General features: G+C 37.4%; 1 protein-coding gene across 2 annotated transcripts; it reads left to right on the top strand.

Moving 5' to 3' along the window:
- The first annotated feature begins 201 nt into the window (after positions 1 to 201).
- Positions 202 to 3,302, top strand: LOC133315716 (probable inactive shikimate kinase like 1, chloroplastic). Of its 2 annotated transcripts, none has more exons than XM_061517383.1 (10): positions 202 to 461; positions 809 to 855; positions 1,095 to 1,146; positions 1,243 to 1,315; positions 1,404 to 1,491; positions 1,738 to 1,820; positions 1,936 to 2,062; positions 2,155 to 2,233; positions 2,360 to 2,424; positions 2,947 to 3,302. In XM_061517383.1, exons 1-10 carry the CDS (start codon positions 236 to 238, stop codon positions 3,013 to 3,015), a joined length of 909 nt encoding a protein of 302 aa, XP_061373367.1. In that variant the 5' UTR covers positions 202 to 235; the 3' UTR covers positions 3,016 to 3,302. The 2 variants fall into 2 exon arrangements, with proteins under 2 accessions (XP_061373367.1, XP_061373366.1); XM_061517382.1 differs by having other exon boundaries at positions 1,092 to 1,146.
- Positions 3,303 to 17,605: the final 14,303 nt, after the last annotated feature.

The raw sequence follows: 17,605 nt of genomic DNA, 5'->3' as shown, positions 1-17,605 counted from the left end.
TTTATTTATTTCCTTATATTAATTAATTTATCTTTGAATAATTATGATTCCTTTTTCTCTTTCTTCCTTTATTACCATTGATCCATCTTTGTACGGTTATAATTTAGTGACCGGAAATAATGTTATCTCAGACAGCTTGAGGAAACGATAAGTCCTATATATATATATATGAATAATTGCATAAGAGTACCGAGGACAAAGATAATAGATTTGAAGGAATAAGGTTGTGGTTTTAATGGAGAAGGCAAGCACGAGGTTCAGCCACATGAACAATACATCTGCTTCTCTGCCGTCTCTTGCTCGCACCTGCCCCTTTCAATTTCAGCTGCACACTTCCACCCTCACCTTTTCAACCCATCTTACTCACACAAACCCCCTTCGAGTTTCCTGTCCCTCTTATTCTTATCCCTTCCACAGGCTGCCCTCCGCCAATTGCTCGATACCCGACGGCACTACTCCCAGTACTGTGTTCCTATTTCCCTGTGGTTTCTGATTTTAAATTTAACTTCCATTACTTTTTTTTTTCTTCTTCAAATTTTAAAACTTTTTGTGAGATTGTTATCATTTATCCTCTGACCTTTGTCTGATTTCCTACTTGTAATTGATATTTGCTATCCGATAAGCATGTCATCTCTATCTTTAAACGAATTCTGAATTTTCAAGCTTAAGGGTTCAGTAGGAATAAAATGATAAAAGGGGTTTAGAATACATGATTGAACGACAGGTCTTTCTAGTGGTAATATAAAACATGAATATTAGGCGGTTAATGTACTTACTCTATCATTTTTATTTGTTCTTGCCCCTGTAGCTTCAGTGACCATGGTTGCTGTCGAGGATTCATGTCTTGCGTTGAAGGTGGGATCCCATTCCTTTATTGTTGAATTCATATGCATATATTGGGTTTCTCTTGCAGTAATGAAAGAAAATGACATACTTTTGAATAATGGACGATGATCCAAACATAGTATGAAGAATTCATTCTTCTTGAATGTTTCACATGATATCCATGAGATGAAAAGTATTTAAGGTGGGTGATTTTCTGGTGGCTGAAACTTGAAATTACTCATTTTAACTGTCAAGTTTTGACTCAGAAGAAAGCCGCTGAAGTATCCCCCGAGCTGAAAGGGACCTCCATATTTCTGGTTGGTAAGATTAGCTTATAATGCAATTAGTGTTTCTTGATGTTCGTGGCTTTTTGTGATTCGACCCCCTTAACTTTATGTGTCTATTTGCTTGATGAAGGAATGAAAAGCTCTCTTAAAACAAGTTTGGGAAAGCTGCTGGCTGATATATTACGGTATTATTATTTTGACAGGTATCTGTTCATTCCCTGATGAAAGGTTTGAGGAAAAAAGGTAGCTTCCAATTATTAGCTAAACTTGATATTTGTGTGCTGTATACAGCGATAGTTTGGTGGAAGAAGCTACAGGTGGTACATCAGCGGCAAAATCCTTTAGAGAGAGTGATGAAAAGGGCTTCTGCGAGTCTGAGGTGATTGTATTAGACTTGCTTCATGTTTCTTTGTGTTCCATTGGATGCATGCTCAATTGCTATCAGTTCCTCTTTGTTGGTTGTCTGTGCATCAGAATAGTGTGACCCTGACAAACTAATTTCTTTTAACTAGCTGGACAGACATGCTTTATTCACTGAAATTTCATGATAAAGATGCTCATATCCACCACTTTTCTGATGTATTAGAATATAAAGTACTTATGTTTTATGTGTTAAATGCTGCAGACTGAAGTACTTAAACAATTGTCATCCATGGGTCGACTAGTAGTTTGTGTTGGAAATGGCGCTGTTCAAAGTTCAACTAATCTGTATGGATTCATACTTGCAGGCTATTTGAGCTGACTTTTCTTACCTTTATTAAATAATATGCCAAACTCCATGTTAGCTTCAACATTATCTTGACTTGCTCTTAAATCGACATAGGGCACTTCTGAGACATGGGATTTCATTGTGGATAGATGTGCCTCTAGACATTGTGGCTAGGGATGTAATTGAAGACCGGAGTCAATTTGCTTCAATTGAAATATCTACTTCAGGATCTTACCCAGAGGTTGTTTCTTACTGTTAAAAGTCTAATGATATAACTTTTCTACTTTCAGTAAATCTAAATTCTTAATTAATGTCTCTAATAAATGATAATAGGTGACGAATGAACTTGGCGCTTTATACAATAAATACAGAGATGGATATGCAACAGCTGATGCAATTATTTCAGTTCAAAGTATATTATAACCTTTCTTGGATGTTTTATTTAAATTTTTTGCCCTGCATGGGGAGGTGGGGACGAAGTAAATTGGTATATGGTTTACCATGTTTGTCTCAAGTCCTTACTGCTTTCTTTCTACAGAAGTAGCTTCTCGGTTGGGTTATGATAATTTGGATGACATTACAAGAGAAGACATGACTTTGGAGGTTAGAATTTTATTCAAGCATCTTGCAGCTTTGATTTGAAGTATGTCATACTAACTATTTCTTGTTAGGAAAGCATTTGACCATAATTTTTCTGGAATGAATTAGCTTTGTTATTGACACTTGGTTGGATGAGCATGATAGAAACTGGTTCAAGGTGATTGAGATCCCTGGTCCTCAACTTCTGTCCTAACGTGCTTTCTCCTATTTTCCCTCTTCCTTTTATACTTCATGTTCCCACCCTTCCAAACTAACACTTGTTAATTCTGTCGGAGACTCTCCAATTAATAACTGTTTTGACTATCTAATTAGCTATTATTCATCCTAAGTTCTCCCTTCTTCCTTCTAACATACGCCTTGGTGAATGGACTTTGCTAACGGAGTGGTTATTACCATTTTGACTTATCCAACAATTACCATTGAATCATGTCAAATTCTGACTAAATTATGTCAATATTTTTATTTATTTATTTATTTTTTGGTTATGTATCATTATTTATTTTTTAATCATTCCACTAATTTCAGGCTCTTAGGGAGATTGAGAAGTTGACCAGAATAAAGATGATGATGGAAGAGGCTGCAAGACCATTTTGACCAACCCGGGCTTGCTCGATTACCTTGGTGCATTTCTTCAATTTAAAACATATTTGAAATTAACTACCTTGAGCTTGCTTTGCAACCCCTGGCTTAGCTTCTCAAATTTCAGTTTCATTTTTTTTTTTTTTATCTTTTAAAAGGTCGAACGGACGGCTCTATTTCCTTCTTCCTTCTTCCTTCTCTTATTTATTTGGATGATCGCAATAGTGTGTTAGTTATGAAAAATGTAAAATTAAAATTACTCCTTTCTATACCTCCAATACACCTACCGTTGTCTCTATGATTTATTGACTTCAAACCAAAAACTTTAAGATTGGTGCTTAACACTATTGGCGGACTGCACTATTGCCCCTGTGGGCAAGTGCAGACAGTAACTTGCAAAAGTAACTAATTTTTCTTTTTTTCTATTAAAAAGCTGTAGCTGACCTTAAGTTTTAGGCATGTGTCACCAATCAACATGCAAAACGTGCAACATAAAATGAAGGGAAACAAAATAAGACTTTTTCACATTGAAATGTGTCATTTTACACTTTTAATCGTATTGTCCCATCACTTTAGAACCCCACTCATTACAACAAGGAGGAGCAAAAGTTAACTGGAGTAATAGTTCATGTTTGAAGAGGCCAAGGATGTCCGGATCAGAACATTCCACCCCAAATATACCTGAATCAGTTGCTTTATATCTGTATGATCTCAACTTGTTTTCCTTTGATTTTCTTTTGGCATAGAGAAAACGATGATTAAAATAGCACTGCTTTAGTGCGCTATCGTGCTTCAGTTACATGTTGTGGCATCCAACCACTATTTTCACACCGCAACACGACGGTTTCTGATAGCGGCTGGTTGTGACGGTGGCAGATGGCAGCTCTTGCGGCGCTATCACGCCGTTACAGGAAAAGGAAGATAAGTTATAGACATTCAAGGAGAAAAGGAAACGTAGAAAGCACGGGTGGCAATATTTTGTAAATTTGAGTATCATTTAAGGGTATAATAGGGAAAAGCCAGAATAAATGAGGGGTCAAATAGATCTTTTATTTAAAAAGCTAGCAATTCTTTTTTGGGTAATGTTATCACCTTCCTTTTTCTTCATTGATTTTGCTACCAGTTTTTGGGTAATGCAGTGCTTGGTTTGACAAAATTTAATAATGCCACCAAATACATAATAAAAAAAAGGAAATAATAGGAAGAAGTCAAGAGGAAAAAGCTATAAGTGATGTTGCAGCTACGATTCAGATTTTTGGGAACTGAGTTTTGACAGCTCCTTCTCCTAGTTCATTGCGTCACTAACCGTATTATCCTCTTTCCTATTTTTTTTTGTGGACATCCTCTTTCCTATTTTTATTTATAATCATAATAACAATAATCTGGCAAAACAACCTTACTAAGAAGATTTTCCAAATGTACCTCCAACTCAAAGCACTTTTGAGATGTTTCACCAAACTACAGCAGTCAAGCGTGTCAAAAACGTTGACGAGAGAAATCCTGTAAAATAATCTAACGTGACTGCATGCCATGTAAGACTGCGAACCAATCCCGTCAAAGTAAGGGACGTGAATTGCATGTGTCCCGTCAGCATGTTTGATGCGTCCCAATTAGCTTCAATCCCGCCACCCATGCTGACGCGACTGGTTGCTGCAGGGCCACGTGGCATTGGTCTCGCCACCATGATTGACGAGACTAGCTTGCATTTTCTAATCACCGCTGGTCACGCCACTGCAGTTGACGAGAATAGTGCTGACTGACTGTCGGTGGCCACGAGCTTCACGTGGTGGGAAGACACAGGACATAAGTACATGCATTGATCCCGTAATTGACAGTTACGTGAATACTTTTCCAAATTGGGTATATATAAACCCACTCGATCTAAGAATGAATTACTAAATATGTCGTAGTTCACTTAGTGTCCAAAGTTTCTATTTCTGTATTTGCTATTTACACACGGATGCTTAGTTCATATTTTGTTTTATATCACTTGCAATGTGTATTTTTTAATGTTGTTGTTTTCTGACTTATTGTAAGTCACCAAAATCTGCAGTAATTTTGGATTATTTTCATAAAAACACAGTACTACAATTGATCAATTTCATTCATTTGTATATTATAATGGTTCTAAAGTTAACAGTGTATGCAGTTTGAGCTTCGAAGGGAAAAATAGAGCAATGTATATTGTTCGAGCTTGTCCATTGAAGATCTACATGAGAAGATTCGTCAGAAATTGAAGTTGCAACAAAATTAGGTAATATCTTCTCTTACTGGTAGAGTCTCATATAGAAATCGCAAATATACAAATTTTGAAATATGTAATGATGAGGACATAGACATTTTTCTTGGAACTTTTGTCCAAAACTCTACTACGTCTCAATTTGTTGAGTTATACGTGTGGATATTGAGACATTAGAGGATCTGTCAACACCGATTCGAGGGCTCGACCTTAACAGTCAGACAAAAAATCCATTGTCATCCGTACTGCAGCCCACACAATCAATTGTTGCGGATGAAGATAGTGACTATATGGTAGATGTTGAACCTAACAATGAAGAAGAAGAGGAAGAGGAAGATGAAGACACTCTATTGGCAAATGACCATGATCAGAATGATAGTGATCCAGGTGATGTTGAACATCATGATAATTCCATATAACACGAGACTGTTATCCCTATGTCCAATATTACGGTTGTTCCACCATCATCAGGTTATTTAGTGGGCTATATTATTAATTTTGTATTTTGTATGAGTTACCATGTTTTACCAAATTTCTTTTTTATTTTTCTATATGTAGAGGTCACACCATTTTGGGATGCGATTCCACATTATGGGGCTGTTAATTTCGATTACCCGAACGAAGACATACTAGATGTTGAAGGATTAGGTCGTGGTCTGTACACAAGAGGCGAGGAAATGTATGTGAAACAAGAGTTCGAGTCGAAGCGCGATGTCCAAGCCGCTATAAAACATTACTGCATGAATGAACATCAAGAAGCTGTGGTGGTTGAGAGTACTACAACAAAGTTGTCTATGAAATGTGTAAGCATGAAGAAGGCTGCAATTGGCGAGTAAGGGCAATTAAACCGAAGAATATCAGCAACTGGTGATATGAACCTCACCAAGAATAGTGAGATCCAAGACCAATTTAGTTAGGATCGTTTCTACAATCAGGAATTTAAAACAAGAAATAAAGAACCTTGACCCGTTATCTATGGAAGATAAGAACGAAAGGTATAAGAAGGATAAAGACGCCACACTCAAGAAAGAAGAAGGTGAATGATAAGTCTGGTTTGAATGCCACAAGAACAAACTTCTTGATAAGTTCAGAGTTCTAGATAATAACCAAAGAGAAGAAACCTATCTATTATATTATAACTTCAAAATCTGATAACAAAAGTTGTATCCTCCCTTACTTATACTTGGAACATCCCTCCAAGAATAGAAAAAACTAACAAATGAAAAGACACTAATTTAAAGTTGACAACTTGGAAAAAGGAAAAGAATTTAATCAGCCCACTAAACATTAATGACATTGGAAATGTGAATCAACCCCACTAAACATTAATAACATTGAAAATGCTATCAGCCTCACTAAGCATTGATGACATTGAAAATTGCTAATTATTCCACTCAACCTCCCTTGCATTGATGCCATTAACTAAATTCTAATTATGAATAAATTTGTACTTGATGTCTTCATGATTAGCCCACATTTGCTGGATCAACCCACTAAGAGCTTCTTTAAACTTCTTGGCCCTTGATCTTGTGATTGGTCCATTTGGCAATTATAATGGATCACTAGGTGTTGTATCTTTTTTCATATCATTCCTTCCCTCTTCAAAAGGATTTGTCCTTAAATCTGCACCTACATCAAAAGGAGATAAATTAGAAACATTAAAGGTTGCACTAACATTGTACTCACCTTGAAGGTTATTGTAGGTATTATCATTTATCCTCTCAATAACTTGAAATGGTCCATCACCCCTTGGAAGCAGTTTGGATCGTCTTTGGGCTGGAAATCTTTCCTTTCTCATATGTAACCAAACTCAATCTCCTGGTTCAAAAACTACTGTCTTAGTTGTTGCTAAGTTACTAAAGTTCTTCACAAATAGTCTATAAAAATTAGCCAGCCCAAGAAAACTTCGAACTTCACTCACACAAGTAGGACTAGGCCAATCTTGAATTGCCTTTACCTTTTCTTCATCCACCTCTATCCCTTTAGAACTAACAGCAAAACCTAGGAACATAAGCTTGTTAGTACAAAAAGAACATTTTTTTAGATTAGCAAACAACTTCTCATTCCTCAAAACATTCAAAACAAGTTTTAAATGCTCAACATGCTCATTCAAGTTTTTTCTGTAAATCAGAATGTCATCAAAATATACAACCACAAATTTTCTAAGGAATGCACGCAAAACATGATTCATCAACCTCATAAAGGTGCTGAGTGCATTAGTTAAACCAAATGGCATAACCAACCATTCATACAAACCATATTTTGTTTTGATTGCAGTTTTCCACTCATCACCTTCTTTCATTCTGATTTGATGATATCCACTCCTAAGAACAATTTTAGTAAAAACACATGCACCATGCAACTCATCTAGCATATATCATCAATTCTAAGAATAAGATGACTATACTTTACAGTGATATTGTTGATGGCACGACAGTCAACACACATCCTCCAAGAACCATCTTTCTTAGGCACAAGCAATACTGGAACAACACATAGACTCATGCTCTGATGCACATGCCCCTTTTGCATAAGCTCATTAACTTGTCTTTGGAGCTCCTTTGTTTCTTCAAGGTTGGTTCTATATGCTGGCCTATTTGGAATTGTTTCCCCTTGTATGAAATCAATTTGGTGCTCTATACCCCTTATTGGTGGTAAACCATCAGGTATTTCTTCAGGGAACACATCCTCAAAATCTTGCAAAACAGAAATAATTGCACTAGGCAGAGATGAATTAACTTCATTAATGTTAAATCAAGCCACCTTATATAAGAGTACAATCACAGGCTGTTTTAGGACCAATGCTTTGTTAATCTCACCTTATTCTTTCTTAAGTGTGGTGTCTTTATCCTTCCTATACCTTTCGTTCTTATCTTCCATAGCTAACGGGTCAAGGTTCTTTATTTCTTGTTTTAAATTCCTAATTGTAGAAACGATCCTAACTAAATTGGTCTTGGGTCTCACTATTCTTGGTGAGGTTCATATCAACTAGGTAGTCAGTAAATGGGACGGAAAACATTCTTGTGTAAGCGCAACCCTTTCGCAAGACCACAGACAACTTGATTCACAATTTATTTAAGAGGCCATTTTAGGTACTATGCAATCTTGAAGTAGTTGTGCGTGAAATTTATTTTTGTTATCATATGAAAAATGCATATTATTAGTATTTACGAATATGGTTTGAATGGGAATGCAGACATGGTTAAGGTTTCACCCTCGGTGGCTGTTCGGATTTATGTTTTTTATAGGAAGGCGTGGAAGGCAAAGCATAAAGCAATTGCTAAGATTTACGGTGATTGGGACTAGTCATATGCGTTCTTGCCAAGATGGTTCGGGCACATGTTGAATTTTTCTCCCGGATCTGTTTATCATATTCAACATGAACCGTATATCATGAATAGACAAGTTGTTAATGGGTGCAGGGTTTTTCAATGTGTATTTTGGACTTTCGGTCAATGTCGCGAGTCGCTTAAATGGTGTAAACTAGTTTTACAAATTGATGGTATGCATCTGTATGGTAAATATAAGGGGACATTATTGATCGCCACAGACCAAGATGGAAACAATGAGGTGTTGTCAATTGCATCTGCGGTTGTTGAAGGTGAAACTAAAGCATGGGAGTATTTTTTGGTATCCATTCGAATGCATGTAACAAATAAGACCGGTCTATGTCTTATTTCTGATCGACATAAAAGCATTATATCAGCAGTCAACAATCTAGTCATCAGATGGCAACCTCCTAATACGTATCATGTGTTTTTCCTTCGTCGTGTAGGGAGCAATTTTAATACACGTTTCAAGGACCAGTACATGAAGGGTTTTCTCAAGAAGCTAGGTAATATAATCATACAAAATATGTTACCATGTGCAACCCTTTCGTCCTTTGCCTAATTTTGTCTATTTCATTTGGTTTCACATGTTATATTCCAAATAAAGACTACTTTGATGCTGCATATGTCGAGTTCTATAGCATAAGTCCAGATGTTGCTGCATGGATTAAGGCTATTCCAAAAGAGAAATGGACTCGGAGTGATGATGAGTGTGGACGAATATACGGTCACATGACAACAAATTTGTCTGAATCAGTCAACAAGGTTTTTAAGGGAACGAGGAACATGCCAATAACTTCTTTGGTCAAATGCACATATAGTCGACTTGCTCGTTGCTTTTTCAAAAGAGGGTGTAAAGCACAAAAAGATGTCGAGAGTGGGAAGCATTTGTCAAGTGTTATTTCAGAAGCCATGACAAGGAATGGCGAGAGGGCTACATCGATGCGTGTTTGAGAGTATAATGTTGCGTGTACCACTTTTGAAGTGGATGACCAAGGCAATTCCTTTTGGGTCCACCTCTGTGATAGGAAATGCCAATGTGGTAAGTTTCAGGCATTCAAAATCCTATGTAGCCATGATATTGCATCATGTAAAAAGGTAGCCCATAATGTTGACCAGTACGTCGATCCGATTTTCAAAGTAAACTCTATTATGCATGTCTACTCTACTCCATTTTAGCCGATTGGTAGTGAAGAGGGAATACCCCCACATCCCGGACCAAAGCTTATCCCTAATGTCTCAATGATGCGTGGACAGGGGCGTCCAAAATCCACACGCATTCGCAATGAGATGGATGAAATTGAGGAGCAACAAGCTCTAGCCGAACTAAATGCAGTATATGCAAAATGTCAGGGCATAAAGGCGTTCATGTCCTACAAGGCGCATAGCCAATTAATGTGTTGCAATGTAGTTTGAATTTTAATATAATATATATCTTTCAGTTCATGAAAATGTTTACAATACACAAAGAATGCAACGTACTAGATAAAATGAAATTTTAATGTGTGGAGATAAAAAAACGGACAGCATAACAGTAGAAAAGTGGACAATCCAGGGATTTGCTCCCATTCCTTGCGTCACACAATGTACCTGATATCCAGATAAATATAATCCAACTACATATCAAACTGTCTTATCATAGAATACAGTAATCCATGAATTCCTAAAACATAAACATAGATAAATACAGTATTCCATAAATACGATAATGTATAAATAGGGTAGAATAGAAACATTGTAATGGAATGACACCGAAAATACACCATCTATGATGGTGGAGTATATGTAGGCCACGCTCTCGAACGCGCATCTTGGTCTGGGTTCCTACGAATCACATCACCAACTCTTTGTGCATCAGGATCGTGCCTAATGTCGAAATCTTCTACTTCTGCCTGTAGAAAGTCATCATGTGTGTCTTGTGTGTCCTGTCCTGACTGATGTGGACTGCGGGAGGTTTGTGTGGGCTCCCCCGGAACGTACACCCCTGCAGCAACACTACTCGACTATGTGTCGTGATACGCGCTGAATGCTAAAAACCCATGTACATGATGATAGGCGCCGAACACTCCACATGGTGGGGTCTGCGTACTCTTCGAACTCGTACCCTGATCAAACATTGTGCCCATCCATTGATAATAAGAAGGAAACTGTGTTTGAATGTGTGGAGGAAAATGTAGGTCAAACTCGAAAGATCTATCTGGGTGTGGGTGTACCGACATCTGCGTGGGCATCTGCATGGGCATATCCGTCGGCATCTATGTAAAGACCTGTGTAGTCATCTGTGTGGGCATTTGTACCAGCATCTGTGTGGGAATCTGTACCGCTATCTATGTCGAAAACCACTGAATAGGAGTAAAGGCCATAGTAGGCCACATGGGTGGTTTATAAACACCATCGCCTCGCAGACCAGGTGGCTGGATCTCATAAGCCTCCTGCTCAATGCGCGGTCGTCAACGAAAAATTCCCCTTCCCTCCTTCGCATGAGGTGATATATCTAACTCGAAATCTGGTACATTAACTAATAGGCCAGATGGTGCAGTAGGGTCAGGGTTGGCAACACGACCAAACTCTTTAAGAGCACGAAGTAACTGGTCACAAACCTCTTGAACCCGGTCATCATCGCACTGTGCGCGCATCTGTGGTGAATGCATCGACCATATCCACTCAACCCCGTCAACCCGTGTCAAAAAATACAGTAACATAATTAGAAAACGTAAAGTATTACATAATAGTAAATATAATTATACTACGTGGATGATGGAAACGAGAACAATATGTACAACATGACCAATCTTTGCAACCTGCCTCGTCATGAACCGTCGAGTGTGACTGAAGTACCAGGTCATATACTCGGAGTTCGGGGAGATGATCCCTTACCAGGTGTAACAACTCGTTACATACCGGTAATGTTATCATTGTATATGGTATTAAGCGCAGTTACAATCACAGTAATTGAGTTAATTAAATTACGGGTAAACTTTTTCTTTTATTACATTCCTTTCTTTAAACCTTAACCATTTCCGTAATCAATTAAAACAATGCCATAATTGTAAATGCAAAACTCGCGGAAGCATAAAATATACTCAACATCAACTCTCTAAGAAATACCATTCATTTTAGCTTTTAGAAAACACATTTTCAAATTTCAACACAGTGGTAATCAATTACCATCCTTGAGGTAATCGATTACCAAAGGTTACTGTAAAAGTCAGAACCTCAAATTGGGCTCCCCTGTTCTCTGGTAATCGATTACCAGAGATTGGTAATCGATTACTGAACTAGGTAATCGATTACCAATGCTCTGGTAATCGATTACTTTGAAGACAGAAGCTCAATTTTTCGTTCCCTGTTGCAGGTAATCGATTACCAGTGAAAAGTAATCGATTACTATGCAGCAAAAATGACAGATGACAACTTTTAAGACCCAAAATGAGTGGTCTAACCTACTCTTAACACATTGCTACTTCATATACACTTTACACATGTCCTAATGTAGGCTCTAAGCCCTTCCATCATGCATATTCATTAATCAATGCATCATTACAACCATTTGCAATATCATAGCCATTTTACACAACCAATGGTCTATTTACAACTCAAGTCTTCCAATGCCTCAAAATACAAATATGTGGCCATGGACAAGTCCCATGCTCACTCAAAATACAAAATGACAAGAGGCATAACTATACATCAATTTTAAAGGACTTAACATATAGTCATAAATATACAAGAGCATGTCAATATCCACATGCAACAAGTTCATAACCTAAGTCCAAAATATTAAATACTATGCTATGTACATCAAATGGAATCCTTCAATATGTCATGCTCTCCAAATGCACCTCATGCTCTACTCCTCCACTAAGCGGACCTCTTGCCCGAAGATCCACCATGCTCAACATGACCTGAAATGATGTCCCCAAACGCGGGGTGAGATATACAAATATATCTCAGTAAACCAAGGGTACTAGAGGATCACTCCACCCCATGGCTCACTCAATGTGCATACAATGATCATCATATAAAATGCATAACATACAAATATCACACAACAACAACTGGGCACAAATCCAAGGACATCCACATCAGGATTCCCTTAAAGGACCCCATCATATAACTCCCGGAATCTTCCTGGTGCCTCTCCCATGGTTGAGAAGACCCCATGGCAAAACCCAACTGGAACTCCTCATGAGCCCTATCCAGCGGAAGTCCCACGTTTGGATCATCCTGGTACCGCTCCCAGAGTCGGCCCCACGGTAACAACCCGACCGGAATCCCCAAAGGATATCTCCAGCGGAAGTCCAAACCAACACACATCTACTAGCCAGAGATCACAATTATATCACACAACATGCTCCAAGAATGTCACACAATCATGTCAATAATGCATGAACATACATTTATACATAATCAAAGGCATCAAATCCAACCACAACCTTCCACTAGGTGTGGTGGAACACACGAGGGAATAAAACCCAAGTTCCAAAGGTTTACCTCGTTTCGAAGCCAATGCTCCTCAACATAAGCTCCAAGCTTAATTCCGCTTCTATAGCGTCCGAGAGAGGCAACCTATATGATCCACAACATGATCATCAACCATTTACAAGAACACATCAATTTCACAATTCTTAATCAATTAGAATCACTTAGGCCAAGGTTATTTACTCTTATCTTTCCTAATTCATCATCATTAGCCAATTAACCACACCATATAAACCTACCATTCATTTAAGCCCCAATTGCCATCATACAACATCACTTATATCATTTTTACATAATCTAACCATCCATGACCTCAATAGGTCGAATTCTTCATTCTAGGATCCCAAAGGATTTTCAATCCAATTCAACACTTACACATGACATAAAATCCCCTTATTAACCTATACCAATGGTTCATGATTCAATTGTTCAATTACACCACATACTAATTTCATAAAGTCTAGAAACTCATCACAAAATTGCCTAAGTTAAAATTCCCACATCACCATAAATTTTACTTCATCAATCATCATCATCATTTAACAATTCAACACTCATATAATCATACTCTACAACATCTCACTACACAATTTTACACAACTCATTTCTCCACTTTCATGACACTTATTTTTTCTAAGTTAAAAACTCAACATTTTCACCTAAATTTTCATAGCATTTCTAACTCAAGCAAGTCATTCTAAGACATTTTTAGTAATGCAATTTTTTCATTTGAACCTCCTATCATCACCAATCAACAATTACAAGAATAAGATTCATATATTTTGATCCATGAAATCAACCATAAAACTATGTAAATATACTCACAAACGGCTCTAGACTCCACCAAGGCTTCACCAAGCAACTAGAGGCCCATTGCCTCCATGAACATCCTTTTTCCCCAATTTTCAGATTTTGCCCTAAGCCACAACCCCGCCAACAAGCGATTTCAAGGCTAGAGGGTATCACCAATGGCTTTAGAATAGGTTTTCCAATGAATTTCACTATAAATTTCAAAGGATTTGGCCAAGGGAAGTGATGGTTTGAATGAAAAGCTTGAAAGCCTTCAATGGGGGAAAGAACTCACGCAGGGAAAAGAGAAAGAGGAGAGAGAGATCGCGAGGTTTGTGAGGAAAGTGAAGACTTAAGTGGCTTTTTTGGGTAAGCGGGTCCCACACGCGTTTTAACTTTAATTCAAACATCAATTTCAACTATAATTTCACAATCCACATATTTTTCTGGTTCAAGGCATATTTTTGTTTCCTAACAATGTTGATAAAATTTCACGCTTAACGGTACACTCATACTGCAGTATTTTTACACCGAAAAAATCACTATTCATCAAAATTTTCAAAACTTGCCTATCCACTCGATTTTTCATTCTGAATCCATTTTCGGCATTATTTTTATCATTTGAGATCTTCTACCCAATTTTTCATGCCTAGGGATACGTGTTTGGTAAATTACCATTTTGCCCTTTTTACTCAGTTTGGCCTTAATTTTCGGATTTTCACTAATCCTTCCCTTTTAACCCACATTATAGCATATAATTTCATATTTAAATTTAAGAGGTTTTATATTCACCCCACCTTTTTAGAATTTTGTCCGCAAAATTAAGTTATACTTACATGCTAACTCAGGATGCAGCCGGAGAATCTCAGTCTCCCGTTCCCAAGTAGCTTTTCCCAAGCATACGGGCTTCACATTGAATCATTCACCTCACAATTTTCTGGCTTTTGAGCCTCATTTCGCAATGGCCCAGCATTTCAAAGGACCAATGTGAGTCTTTAATCCTTCCCGATTGCAACATCATCCGGTGCCACCATATGTGAACAACCGGAGCATACATCGCAGTTGCAATTTTCAACTGCATCATTATTTCATTTTCACAAGTTGGGTTATATTACATATAGACCCCAAAATTTCTTTTGAAGATTTTGCTAACATGTTTAGCTCGTCAACAGACCCACATAGGATCATATCCAGTCTAATACAATTCGTGCCTCACAGGCAACTATCAATCACTGACACATTTCATCCTATACTTAATCATCAATTTAATTTTATTCCAGTGAACTCTAGCACTTTCGTCAGGGAATTCCTTTTTAGCAACACTCATCACATAGTCTAACTTTATCCAACAACCAGTTTCTCTATACATCATATTCCACATTTCACACTGTTATGGACTCTCAACAGCTTCTCAGTGCAATTCACTGAGTCATCATTTAGTTCATGCTCATTTGCAATTTCATTTTCTGATGGGACAATCCCCATTTACGGCATTTAGCCACAAGTTGAATACACATACATTTTCTTCAGGTTCTCAACCTACAGCGTGCAATTTCAATCCTGCACCTAATACACAACAGGAACCATTCCTGTACCTTACACTTGCATTAGACCTTTCAGGTTTACTAACTTCCACCAAAACACGTTGGCGAACCAATTTCTCAACACATTTCACTGTTATTATATGGATCACACATTACAATTTCTATTTATAACATTGGCCAATTCAGAGCCTTAAACCACCAATTTCACTCATGATTTTCTACATACAAGGCCACACCTGCCATTAACTTAGCCATCTCAAGGCTCAACATACAGTTTATCATTGGTTTTCACTTTAAAGGCACTATGCCTAAGATTTCCATCAACTACTAGGTTTACATCTTATTCTATAATCTCAATATAGATCCCACACACATTTCCTTCATGTATCTTTCAATTTCATAAGCATTTCATTTCACCATTTATGTGCCATTCAAACATAAATATGGGTAGAAATACATGTATGTACAACCTGGGGCTAAAGGCTGTGAATGGGATTTATTACCTCTGAGAACGAAATTACCATGAGCGTAAACTATATGATTTATCGGTGACATTGCACTGAGGAACTGTTGAGATATCGAATGGTATTTAATGTGGACTAAGATAATTATAAACTGGGGTTGTATATGTAAGGCTATGTGATTAATGGGACTAAAACAGAAGTTAATGGAAGAAGTTCTAGAGTTCACAAGAGAAAAACTTAATTGAAGGTAACTGCTGGTTGAAATGTGTCAGAAAATGATAAGTCCTTGAGGGGCAGAGATTGAATGTTAGGAAAATGATGGATTGAATTGCCCTGGATTTAGACTGGATATGATCCTATGTGGATATTTGTTGATAAGCTAACTAGGTTAGCACACCTTCGAAAAGAAATTATGGGCTATATATGTAAGATAACCAAACTAGTAAGAATGAATTGGTCAATCAGGGAAAGTTCGCAACTGCGACGTTACGTTCCGGATAATCACATGGGGTGATACCGGATGGTATTGAAATTCGGGAGAACCTGAAGGCTCCTATTGGTCCCATTTAAATACTGGAACGCGATGAAAAGAGATTAAGAAGTGAAGTAATCACTATGTTAAAGATTCAGTGGAAAGGTCGTACACTTGAAGAGGCTACTTGGGAACGAGAGGATGAGATTCTCCGGCTGTATCCTGAGTTAGCGGATATGTATGATTTAATTTTGCGGACAAAATTTATAAAATGAGGGGTGAATATAACACCTCGTATTTCTAGATGTATAATCATATGTGATAATGTTGATTAAAAGGGGAGGATTAGTGAAAATCCTGAAATTAGGGCCAAAATACGCAAAAAGGCAAAATGGTAATTTACCAAACATGTAACCCTAAGCATAAAACATTGAGTAGAAGGTCTCAAATGGTAAAAATAATGCCGGAAATGGATTCAAGACGAAAAATTGAGTGGATAGGCAAGTTTCAGAAAATTTGATGAATAATGATTTTATGGGTGTAAAATACTGCGGTATAATTGTACCGATAAGCGTGAAAATATGATCAATATTTTTAGGAAGTAAAAATATGACGTGAACGAGAAAAATACGTAGGTTATGAATTTGTGGGTTAAAATGAATGATTAAAGAAAGTTAATTCACGTGTGGGACCCACATAGGAGTTTTAAGTGACTAAGTGATCACTTAAACTCAAAAAGTCAGATTCTCTCTCCTCTCTTTCTTCTTCTCCCCGTCGACCAAAACCATGGAAATAGGGCATTTAAGCTTTTGAATTTCTAACTCATTTTCTAGACACTTTTGAGAGAAACTTCCAACTACAAAGTTGTTCCCCTTGAGATTGTGAGTGACTTTCATGTAGAGTGTACCTTGTGGGGATCATTGTGTGAAGAGTTATGCCCATAAATCAGCCACAAAAATTATGACATTTTGGTGAAATTTTGGAGATTCTTGTGTTGAACCATTGGTTGGAAATCATTCCCTTGGACCATTGGAAGCTATTGGTGGTAAGTTTTCCCATTCTCTTTTAGTTTTAATGAAGATCATAAGTTGGATGAGGGTTTTGATGATGTGTGTTGAGTTGTGGTAGTTAGGAGCATTAAATGGTATGTCTCCTTTGGAATTTAATGCTTAGAATGATAAATGATGATGATTGATGTAATAAAAATTATTGTGATTTGAGAATTTTAACTTGGACAATTTTGTGATGAGTTTTCAAGACTTTATGAATTGGTATGATGATGGGAG

Source organism: Gastrolobium bilobum, unplaced genomic scaffold, assembly GCF_033153095.1.
Source record: "Gastrolobium bilobum isolate Gb01-03AN ecotype WA unplaced genomic scaffold, APGP_CSIRO_Gbil_v1 utg60553, whole genome shotgun sequence".
Classification (NCBI taxonomy): domain Eukaryota; kingdom Viridiplantae; phylum Streptophyta; class Magnoliopsida; order Fabales; family Fabaceae; genus Gastrolobium; species Gastrolobium bilobum.
Note: the sequence above shows the minus strand (reverse complement) of the source record. Positions and strands in the feature narration are given on the sequence as shown.